At 41.0% G+C, this 12468-nt stretch overlaps 1 protein-coding gene across 6 annotated transcripts in view; it reads right to left on the reverse strand.

Annotated features, from left to right (window-relative positions):
* Window positions 1-12468, reverse strand: part of ANO3 (anoctamin 3) — a 312581-nt gene that overhangs the window by 78966 nt on the left and 221147 nt on the right. For 5 of the 6 annotated variants that reach the window (XM_077321991.1, XM_077321997.1, XM_077321994.1 and 2 more), the window contains exon 7: window positions 6053-6097. The exons of the other annotated variant lie outside the window; for it this stretch is intronic. In XM_077321991.1, coding sequence (XP_077178106.1) covers window positions 6053-6097 — 45 coding nt within the window. The remainder of the gene's footprint in view (window positions 1-6052; window positions 6098-12468) is intronic. 6 annotated transcript variants of the gene reach the window in all.

Consider the following 12468-nt stretch of genomic DNA (forward strand, 5'->3'; position numbering starts at 1 on the left):
GCTATTCTGAAAACTGAGCTAGGGAAGACACGTAACCCCTAGTCCACGGACAACACAGTTCCTAGCAGGATCGGGGCCATTAGGACAATGTTATTTTTTTTAAAGGCCATTAAAATGGTGCCTCATCACCGTGGAGGACTTTGGAGTGTGGTACTGTGTAGTTTGACCTCTAGAGAGACACATAGATAATTTCCATTATCTGGTTGCATTTTTTAATTCTGTTTTTAATTAATATATTTTTTAAGTTTTGTGTTTTCATTTTTTAAGCCAGTTTGGGCAAGCTCCTCGAATAAGTGGCCTTTGCCCCATAAATAAGTAAAATTACAAGTGAAACCAGGTGGACAAAAATGTTATTGCTTGAGGCAAAAATGTTATTGCTTGAGGCAATATCTCATTGTCAAGTGAATGCAGCTCATAGTTATGTAAGCTAAAGCAGTGGTCCCCAACCCCCGGTTTGAGGACCAGTCCCGGTCCATGGATCAGTCAGTACCAAGCCGGTCAGTATCTTCCTTGTCCTCCTCCCCGGCTGCTGCTTAGGGGGCTGCCCTGCCACTCTGCCACCAGCTCACCTTTGGTGCTCTCCAGCAGCCAACATGGCCACGCATCTGCTGCTGGCAGCGCCCACCAGTGGGCGGTGGGAAGTCAGGGGCACTGGCGAGAAAGCAAGTGGAGCAGGTGCTCAAGCGGCAATGTCCCTCGGCAAAAGACTACCCCCCCCCCCTCAGTAAAATTTTCAAGTGTTGACCGGTCCCCGGTGATAAAAAGGTTGGGGACCACTGGGCTAAAGGAATGGGAAAAAATCAGGCGTGCACTATCAGCAAGGAATTAACATTTATTAACCATCCTTACAGAGCTCAAGGTGGGCTCCTTTTGGTCCATGTGGATTAGATCTACCTACCTATTTATCTTTCTGTTAACATTTACATTCCATACTTTCACCGGTGGTTTACACAGTTTATTAAAACAGTAGAGTTAAAATGCACAACCAACAACATACACGTAATGCAACAATGGTATGATCAATACAAGTGGCTATGAGAGAGATAAGGCAGGTAAAACACTAAATGAAAGCAGCAATACTTTAATTCAAAATCAGCAATATAAATAATATGCAAAAATACTGATATTGCTGTGCAATGTTCATGAGTAAAGTTGGTAATCTGAATTACAGAAGGCTACCGATAAAAGCAGCAGCAGAAAAATATGATTGGAATGGATTAGTTAATAATATCTGGAATAAAGAAAAATGTATTTGCCTGACACTTAAAAGACATGGCTGACACCAGGCAAATTTCTACTACATGATGGAACAATGGTGCTATTCTAAATGGTAATATTCTTATTGCATTGTTATGGGCACAATACAAAATCTCTTTCTCTAAGATCCACCATGTAGAGGATAGTTTCAGTAACTGATCTCAACTATATTCAAAGCCTGCAAAAAACATTAGACATGATAGAGCATCATATGGCCAGCCATTCATATGGGAACGACTTTTTTTTCTTTTTTTCTTTTTTTGCACAGAAAAGGGGAAGCAACTCTGTCTTCATCATTGCCAAACCTCATTATGCTATATTGTGTGAAGCATTTTTCTTGCAGCCCATTTCCAATGCCTGGCGGGAAGAAAAATACTTTAACAAAGGGCTACAATAAGATAAGGTAGGGAATAAGCCACAGTTAAGCTTTCTTTGCCTTAGTTTTCTGTGAGGAATAGGTCCTATTCCTCCACTCTCCATATAAATGGGTGGAAATGTAAATGAATATGTCCATCATATCATGATTTGCCTTGGCTGAGTAGCTTAGGTCTAGATTTCAGGGAGAGGAAACTGTTTACAGTACATAAATTTTCCAGAGCATACCATATCTTTTAAAAATAACTTATCTGATACAAAGCAAGCACGTGCATGACTGAGGAGAGGAGATAAGCAGTTGTAAATTTATGCCATCAGGTATATATCTATTTCTATTTAATATCCATATTTGCAGAAATATATTTCAACATGTTTCAGGTAAAATAATGTGAAACATATTTTTAGGTGAAAAATGTTGAAATATAAAATCACAAGAAGCAAATGTAACCTATATGGCAACAATAATAACAATAAATATGGCAGTAATAATAATAACTAAATTTTACCTAAATTTTGATATTCTGAATGTCAAGAATATCTACACATAAAAACTAGGCTAAAATTCAGAAAGCAGACCTTGGAAAATATCTGTAAATGTTATATCTAATTATAGTTTTGAACGAAGTGCTGAGATAATGGGAACTACAACAACATTTTAAAAATCAGTTGTATAAGCAAACCTACCCATTGGACTGCAGTAGAACTTTGACAGTTTCTCAGAAATAAAACCAGAGTTTGAATAAATGAATAAACAACTCAAGAAACAGGATAAGCATATTAGGGTAACAGATTCTCCTACAAATAGACCTACATCTAACGATTATGGGATAGTAATGTAAAGCTTGAGACTCAGGACCAAACCCAGTGACACAGGGTATCTCTCACTGGATTTTCTCATGTTTAATTTTTACTTAAAAGTATCCTTAGGTGACTTAAAATCGAACTAAAACACCAGGGGTGATTCCGCAACAGCAGTGCCATTCTGGGCTGATGTTGGTGTGTTGCTGCAGAGCTGCATGCTCCACAGCATACTATGTCCCTACAGTGGACACATTTCAGTGCCGGATGTGTTCTGGTGCTGAAATGTGTCCCACCAGGAAATTCAGTGGCAACAGAAAGGTTCTGCTGTGTGCGTGTGTGTGTGTGTGTGGGGGGGGGGAGATGGACAACAACTGGTTATTCTGCAGGAAGATTTTGCACCTTCCTGCAAAATAATTTTTAAAAGCTCTGGTCTGCCCTGTGGCATCATGAAGCACCGTGAAGCTGTCCAGGGCATTTTTGCCTCCTGTTGGTCTCCATAGAGCAGGGAGGGCACTAAGGACCTTCATCAATTCTATGGACCAGAAGGCCAGCTAAGATTCTTTGAGTCCTCTTATGTTTCTAAAGCAGGCCTTAGTCCAGGTGAACACTTCCAGTGTCCAGTAAGTATCTTATAGGAGCAAACATTTCTCCAAATAATTTTATCTGGCCTTCTGGTCCATAGAATCAATTAAGGTCATTAGTGTCCTAAATATTAAATGTTTTATATCATTGTATATAAAATACCTAAAGGTAAAGCTAAAGGTATCCCCTGTGCAAGCACCGAGTCATGTCTGACCCTTGGGGTGATGCCCTCTAGCGTTTTCTTGGCAGACTCAATATGGGGTGGTTTGCCAGTGCCTTCCCCAGTCATTACCGTTTACCCCCCAGCAAGCTGGGTACTCATTTTACCGACCTCTGAAGGATGGAAGGCTGAGTCAACCTTGAGCCGGCTGCTGGGATTGAACTCCCAGCCTCATGGGCAGACAGCTTCAGACAGCATGACTGCTGCCTTAACACTCTGCGCCACAAGAGGCTCTTATAAAACACCTACTGTATATTAAATATTTATTTTCCTGTATTTTATGTATGCTGTTCTAGTTATGCCTGACCATTGATAAAGGCGGCCATGCTGAAACATGTCTGGTCAGTGGAAGCATTAGTATGAATGAACTCATGGATTTTAATGAGGCTATACTTGGGTTTTTCATTTTAATAAATATTAATGTTTGGTTTATTACATTCTCCCCTATGGAGCCCTGAGCACATTTTCCTTATTTTGACCCTTTTGGGGGAGGGTTTTCTTGATGGGTCAGGATATTTTCTACTTTTTGTTGTGGACACAGGGATTAGCCACAGGTCCATCCTGATGCTGTTCTGGTCTGTTTTGCCCATGTGGAATTGGCCTGGAGGCACTACTCTGCAGTGGTTCCAGTCCCACTTTGAGGGTAGATTTCTGAGTATGGTGCTGGGAGATTGCCACTCTGCACCTTGACCTTAGGCCTGTGGGGCTCCCCAGTGTTCTACTTTGTCCCCCATCTTTTCAACATCTTTGTAAATTTGGAGGGAGAGGTCATAGGAAGATTTGTACAGAGCAGTTATTAATATGCAGATGACATTCAGCTCCATATTGACCTGTACCACCAGACACCGAAATAGTTTAAGGATTGCCTTCTCCAATATAAACATACCTGCTCAATCTGGTAACCTTTGGAGGTACTACTTTAGTTTCCCCCACCATTTGAGGTGATGTAATGATACGTAAGTTTCCCCTACTATCTGAGGTGAGACAGGTGGCAATGTGCCAAAGGGCCATCTCTGAGGGGCGTCAAAACTTTAGAATGCTTCCTCCATTGATATCTTTCACCAGCAGATGAAGACTATTTTGATTTCTCTTGCAAACCCCCAGTATTAGTATTGACCCATCTTCTTGTGCTATATGTTTATGTGGTTTTAATGACATTTTATAATTTTAATCGCTTAAAAGTTTTAATATTTTTACATTTGCCACCTTATTGAACCTGATTGGTTCAAAAGGTGGGGTATTTAAAATAAGTAAATTAAATAAATATAAAGCAGGAAAAACCTTTCTACTGCAGAGTTAGGGAAATTTAGACCTAGAAAATTCTTCCTCTACTATTTTGGCTCTGATCCAATTTAGAGTCTTTTAAAGTTACTTTTCAGTAATAAATAAATAAAAATTCTATCCACGGAAATTTTAGATAGTATCAAGCCTATCTTTTGTATGCCCAAAGATTCTTATGGTATTCTTATAAATTAGCTTTATCATTGGTCTGACTTGCAGTTTTAGGGCTGATTTAGTAAAAGCACACCAGACAACAAAAAGCAGTAGACTGATGACTTCAGTGGATTGTTCCTTCAACTCCTGTATCTTATTTTTGCTTGTGGTCCTACTGGTCTGTTATGAAAAAGGTTCTCCACTGCAGAGCACTGCAAAGCACCTCTGACACTCAACATTTCTGCCCATGGAAGACTGATGCCTTTCACAGAATCATCGTGTCTAGCACAACAGGAATGTATTCAGTTGTGGAGGAGTACCTCTATAATGGGCACAGATGAATACAAATGGAAACTCGGCATAGGATTCAACTCAAGTGAACTGAAATACCAGTAGTTAGGATCAATCAAACCTGGTTCTCCAGATTAGACGTTGCCACAATCACTACACCAAGCTGACTCCCAAGGAGGGTAACTGAGCCTGTTGGAAGAATATAAGTAGCTAGAACTAACCTATATCCAAATAGTGGCTGTGACTAAACGTGGCTGCCATTGATGCCGCAGTGGGCGCCCAGCAAGGCGTGACACCAGAGGTGTCGGCATGCTGCCACGGCTGCACGGCAACAGAGGAGGGGGCACTGGCCTTAAATAGGCTGGGTGCACATGTGCCCGCCCTCTCTGCGTTGATCGCCGGTCGAACAGCTACCCCCATCTACCCTGTTCATTGTTTTACTTTCTGTTGTTAACTTGTCGCAGCTGTGGGTTATGCCCAGTAGGGAGCCTGTTGGCAGGGAGTCCTGTCTGTGTACGGGACTCCGTGAAGTTGAGGGTCACTGTAATGAGGCCGGCTGATAAGTGGGCACAGCCTACCTAGCTGGGAGGTCAGGAGCCTGTGGCCGGGCGGCTGGGGGATATCAATGCAGGCGGACACCCCTTGACTGACCTAGTTGCTTCTCAGAAGGATACTGTGGTGAACGGTGGCTTGCCTTCCCTGCTAGGAGCCAGATGAGGACCCAGCGCCATGGTACAGTCATCATGCAGCCGGACAGCTGATGGGGTCAGGCTCCCATACTGGCATCGGGCCAACTCTCCATTGGAGGTTTGTTGTTAATAAACAGCTGCGGCCAATTTACTTGCCCAAACTGGAGTTGCATTCTCACTGGGTTAGGCGCCACCTGCTAGTCAAATATTTTAACAGGACTGTAGATCAGAAAAGTTGATACAAAATCAAAACAAACAAGCACCAAAGTTCTACTGCACTCATTAACCAAACAAAACCAAACTGCTTTAGGTTTTTGGTGATAAATTTACAACTGCGAGGATGGATTTTTTAAAAGCAGGGTGACTATCTAGCAAAATTATAAGCTATGCATCACCCACCAACCTGCCCATGGTTTTGCTCCTCCAGTCAGTGTAATAACATTTTTTCCTGAAAGAATAGCAAAAATCATCTGAGAAAAAAATTCATATAGGATAGATGAGAAGGAAACACAAACAAGAAACAAACCTTTAGCTATTTTTCAGAAAACACCTTTACAAAACTGAAGAATGAAACACAGTTTTAAATTTGAAAAGTCATTTGCTTTGAAACACTTGTACGGAACAGTATTAAATATTAAGAACATGGATAGGAATGTGTCTAAATTAAACATTTAACATGCACTAAAAAGTTATAGATCACTGAAAGTTTTCTTTCCAATCTACACTGTTTTCTTAACAGCAAAAAATAGTGTTTCCATCCTATCAATCGATATGTCACACACAACCCAGTCCTTAGATAGCTTCATGCAGGAGCTGGAATCGATGGCTTGTCATACAATTTTATTTGAAATATTAATAGAGCATATATATAGATCTTTATGAAATACAATACATGATGTCATGCCATTAAAATAATTTCATATTCTTATTATGCTATTGGATACTTATACTAAAATATAAGTATCCTAAGTATCCTTATACTAAAATATATTCCATTTATCGTAAGAAATTTCAGCATTGAAACATTATTACTCAGCTGGAAGTACAGATGAATTTTTGTGGAGTTCAGATAACAGTTTTTTTTCAGTTGGATAGATTCCACTTCAAATTAAGCGGGGCGGGGGGGGGGGGGAGTAAGCCGATGACAGAAACTGTGGCTTGTTTTCATATTGGTCTTTTATGTCTGTGGGATTTTTATGATGTTCTTCTTGCATTGCTACTTTATGAGTAGGTCTCCGGAGTGGCAGCATATATTTCTAAATAAGACAAGGTATGGGTGGTAGAGGGCCCAGCTTTTCCCTGTCCACATGGGCCTGCTGCAGAACATGCCCTGTTGGTCCCCACAGCGGGCTAAGGTAATACGGATTCTTCTATGTTCCCTTTGCCCAGGCAAACTGAGGGCCTGATCTGTGGCAAGCCTGGAAGGGAGCCTGCCTGGCAGTTGCATCATATGGAAGCGGGGTTTAGCCCTGCTTCCATATCACTGCCCTCTCGGCCTTTTCCACCCATATGGAATTGGCCTATGCCACCTTTCTTTCCAGCGACTTACACCATTATTCTAGCCTTCATCTTATCCTCATAGTAGTTCTGCAAGGTAGACTTGTTTGAGAGTCTGTGACAGTCTAGCCTAAGACCATACAGCAAGCTCCTTCAGAAAGCCCTATTCTGTCCAATAACCAACTCAGAACTGACACAGCACAAGGACATATTTGTGATTTAGAAAAATTGCTTGCTCAGAAACTGATGTGTGTAAATAGCATTGAAAATAATGGAATCATGATTTCCTAGGAGTTCTATAAAATTCTCAAAACCCTTTAATCTGGCTTCACTTTCATAGAGAAAAAAAATGGTTTCTTAGCTGCTGAGTGGGATTGCGGGCAAATGGATAAGAAGTTACTAGGGCAATTTCTTTTCTGTTTCCTACCAAAGTTTAATTAAGGGGATCAGTATAAACAGATTTTTAAAAAATTCCTTGAAAGGGATAAATGGAGAGCAAAGAACTTAGGGGGGAGAAGGCTTCCTTCCTGTATAAAGCTTGATATTTTCTGAGGCTGATTCCTTAATACCAGCACTCCCCTGTTTTCCAGCGTACAAAATCACATTCTAAACTGCATTTCCTTTCCTCCAACATATTCTACCTAAATCTTGCTTCCTCTCTTTGGACAAAGCTTTCATACAATGATGGAACTCCTTTCCCCAGATCTGCCCAAAGAACTTCTTCTAGCCTGTCCTGCAACCTTCTTCCATTTTTTCATACCCCTCAGAGCTTTCCCTATCCTTCAGTCTTTTTGATAGCTCAGGCCTCACCCTCATACTTTTCACCTACTTTCCAGAAGCATCATTCAGTCTTCCAGAATTAGGTCCATTCCGCACAAGTTTAATGTAGCAGGAGTGTGGCAAATTGTAATCGCTACTAATATGCAGTTATGCACAAAGTCGTACACAATCTGCCACACTCCTGAAACAGTCCCACTAGAAGAGCTTCATTGTAGCACTTCCAGGGAAATCCCAAAAAGTGGATTCACCCTCTGGAAAGCGCTACACTCTTGAAACCAATCTGCAACACTAGCGGAAAAGTTCTGCACGTTACCATTGTTGCGGTTTCAGCAAAGTCCCTCCCCCTGGCTCTCTCCTCTGAACTTCCGGCGAAGCGATCGCCATTTTTTTTTTCTCAGAGCGAGTGGAGAGCAATGAACCGGCGAGCCTTCGTTCACACAGCGAGGCTTCTCCGGCTGCAGTCCCTCCACAGAGCTGCTTTAAAGCTCGCCTCAAGTCACCAAGCACAACACAGCCCCGTTTGCAAGTTCCCTTTATTTTCGGCCGAAAATCGCAGGGTTTTTTTTTTTTCACTTGGGGGAGCGTGGCAACGATGAAACAGCAGCTCACACCCCAGCTGCCAGCTAGATGGGTCTCTACGTTAGGAGGAAGCAAGGCATCAAGGCATATTCGTTGCAACGTGTGTTTTTCTTTTTTTTTAAGATGTTCTTAAAGGCAAAGGGGCTTTTCTGGAGCATGGTAACAACCGCCCATTGGCTGCTCGTTTGATTGATGGCCAGGGGCGGGACAAAGCACAGGAAAAATCGCTTCCTTTCTAGTGATTTTTGCCGAGACCAGAAACCTGTGGGAAACGATTGAAACGCAACTGAATTCCACTACAAAGGCAGGTATGCATTACGCCAAATTCCACTATTTTAAATTCCATTTTTTCTTTCCGTTATCAATTTGCCACATTGATCCTGGTACGAAATGGGCCTTAGTTTCTGCAATAGGAGGCATGAACACCCACATATACGTTTCGCTATATTCTCTAAACTGCTTTCTCTCAGCCTTTCTGGCCCCAAGTATGCCACTCCCCACAATATCAGTTAAGGAAGAAGGGGAAGACATGAGTGTGAAAAAGTGGATGAAAGAACAAGCAGGGTTAGAATGAGTAGGACATAGTATAAAAGATCTCCGAGCATAATTACTATGAACTTCTGTGCTCGAAGAATAGGGGCAACTTGTCTGTTCCATTGTTGCTGTGATCTGGTCCAGCAAATGGCACAGACAATGATATGTCTCCATACTTGGCATCCTAGGGGCTGTCTGGAAACTCAGAATAACAGCAGGATTATCCAGAACTGTTTCCCTCTACAAGAAAAGGCTTAACGGCAGGCATATCAGGGCAGGACATCTCTAATTGACAAGGAACAGCAGCTGCATCCCATATTTATTTCATGTGTATCCTGCTTCCCACTCTTCTTTTAGGGAGCATGAAGCAGCACACATAAGATTCTCAGGCTTAGCTTTTATAATCTAATTGGTTCAACCCCGCCATATGTTTCCACTGGAGATAATGAAATGGGTAATGGCCGCTAGCAACACACATGGTCCTGATCAACCACTGTTTGCATGAACCTTTTGGCAGCTGACTGGATGCCTCACACTGATGAACAATTTCTATTTATTGTTGCCTCTGAACCTCAGTGAACTCTTCACATCTCCCAGCTAACATTTTGTGCATACAGTCTTCTGCAATAGACTGGATTCTGGGTCTCAAATGAACCATGGCACGTGGTTTCTTGATTGCGGCTGGGGACTTTGGTTGCTGCCCTAGGATACAAAGATGGGAAGCGAGAGACCACAGGGTGACTAGAAATGGGACAAAGAAGGGGGATGTCTGCAGCAAAAAGAAAGGAGAAGGGGGGGGGGGGAGCCATTGTACTCAGTCTCCTTCCAGTTCAAAGTATTGTGCTGTAAAAAGAATAAGAACTGTGCGTTCAGTTGCAGAGACTCCCAAAGTAACAAGGAGCAGCGAAGACCCTACATGTTGCTTACAATCTGTAACAGCATATATTTACAGTACTGGGAACATGCAGGGTTATATCAGGAGAATAAATAAATGGGAATTTCCCCCTGCTTACAATGCAATAATGGAAGACTACTAAAACTCAGGGCCAAATATAAAGGATCCTGTTCACTTAACCCAGAAAGTCATCATTCTAATATCACATGAAATCCACTGCCATTCTGACTGTTGGGCCCTGTCATAACCTGTATCAATACTAAGCTTGAACAATCCAATTTTCCTCAGGTGCCCTCAAGGTTCTGTGACTTTTAGAAGATAATGAGCAATATCAGTCTACAGAAGGTCATTTTGACTTCTTACTTTGAAATTTACAAAGTAATATTTACTTTTGAGACTTTATTTTTTTCCAAAGGAAGACAATTTATTTGTTAATAGATGGCCTCAGCTTCCTACCCTACTGCCAAGCATAGAACTAACAAAGTTGCCATTAGAATAAGTGGTACATGGAATGGTTGTATTGATTTGTAAAATACATATTTCTGTGTCTTCTCGAAGTCAGAAAAAAATATTGAATCATTTACAAAAAGATACACCAGAAAGGAAATATCTAAGAAACAGAATACAATGGCAACCAATGCTTCAGTGTTATAGACACAGGTTCCTACTGCATAATCAGACTAAAATAACTGGACATGCTATAGAAACAGAATTTTGTTGTCAAAAAGGGGTCTTAATATTCATTTATAAACAACTATTACAATTGTGTTTGTCTTTTTGGCCCTGAGAAAATGTCCATGGTTTATTCATTAGGGTAAATTTCAAGACTGTGAGCATGACGTGAGTATCCAGTCTGACACTATACTCTACACCACGCTGACTTTTGCTAAAGCACAAAAGCTTCTGGATTGGTCACCCAAGCATTATATTTTAATATTCCTCAACATCTAATAAATAGTTAATATTGTACACAGGACAAAGCAGGAAAGGCTGCAAAGAAGACTGATGGCCATTGAACACATCTATTCTGACTTTTCTAGTTCTTTTATGATGTTACCCCTATAAAGTAGATACAATGAGAATGCTGCCTGCTAAAGACCATTGTAATCATTCCCTGGAGTTGATTTTTTCTCTGGCTTCATTGTGATGGCTTCATTTTATGACATTCTATCCTAGTATAATACATAATCCAGCTAATGTTGAGAGAGTCATACTATGTCTAATATACTTACTCTGAAGTAAATGGGTTCTGGACTGCAGCCAATGTGCTTGAGTCTGCAGATCTAACTCTCCTGTTTTGTTCCTTAGGGATTAATTTGGATTAAATGAGGGAAAGACAGCAGTTTCAGTTATAGAAATGTTTCAGAAGTGTGGGCTTTGAACATGATGATTTTATACAGTCACATGACTGTATGATTCATTCTGTGTTCATCTAGTGAAGATTTGCTTGACAACCATTGAAGGGTTTCCTGAATGAATGGGAGTTTATATATATACTTAAAAACCTGTTAAACATTTATCAAGTGATATGACCATATATGGTCATATTGACCAGCCTCCCCCCAAATATGGCCAATGATGAGCCTGGAGGGAGTGGGAAGGGAAGGGGCCCTGATGAGCATATACACAGCTATGCTTTCCCAACCATATTCTGCATGGTCATGTTGCTTCTGGGGTTTCCTGACGCCTGAAGAATATTTTGGGGATTTCTAAATAGTAAAAAAGTTAGAAAAGGCTGATCTAGAGGCTCAGGACCATCTTATTAAGTGCAGACTTGTGAAAACAAATGTAGGCAGGATGTGCTAGATGAGCTGTAAGAGAAATAATCTCTACAGTATATTTTCACAATTAACAGAAAAGCATGAGGAACTGTGTATCTCAATTTGGCCTGAATTAGGCATAATTTTGAATTTCCCCTTCTTTTAGGTCACAAAATGTGGCAAATTCATCTCAACATTTCACAGGTGGACAGATGCTCAAAAAAAATAGAACTGTATTGTCTTGCAATGAGGCCAAGAGGTACTGTAGATGCTAAAGATGTTGATATGACCATTGTTGACTGTGGTACAAATCTAAAAAATAAAACTCCAACCACTTGCTTTTTGGTGTTTAATCACTTGTACATCTGGCAATAGGGAGGGTTAATATAAATAGCAAGTTGTAAGGGAAAGAGGTAGAAAATGAGCTCTAAAAGGCTAGATGTGAAAAGGACCCAGGAATGTCCTTGAGCAGCCCTACACCTTGACTGATTATGCACAGGGAATAAGCCCTGCCTTACCTGTCAAGCTCATCCTGGTTCAGTGGGTTACTGATGTGATCAAACCATTTTGATTTTCAATCTGACAGTACTACAACTCACTATGTTCCACTTCAATCTAGAAATTATTTCCAATGAAAGATTAACCATATTTCTGATATCTTACAGCACTCAATGATAAGTCATGTACAACACACGCATATTCTCACAACAATGCCGTGATTCACCATGTGAGTCACTAGCTGATATGATAGTCTGAATACACACCTAAAGACTT

Source organism: Paroedura picta, chromosome 2, assembly GCF_049243985.1.
Source record: "Paroedura picta isolate Pp20150507F chromosome 2, Ppicta_v3.0, whole genome shotgun sequence".
Lineage (NCBI taxonomy): Eukaryota > Metazoa > Chordata > Lepidosauria > Squamata > Gekkonidae > Paroedura > Paroedura picta.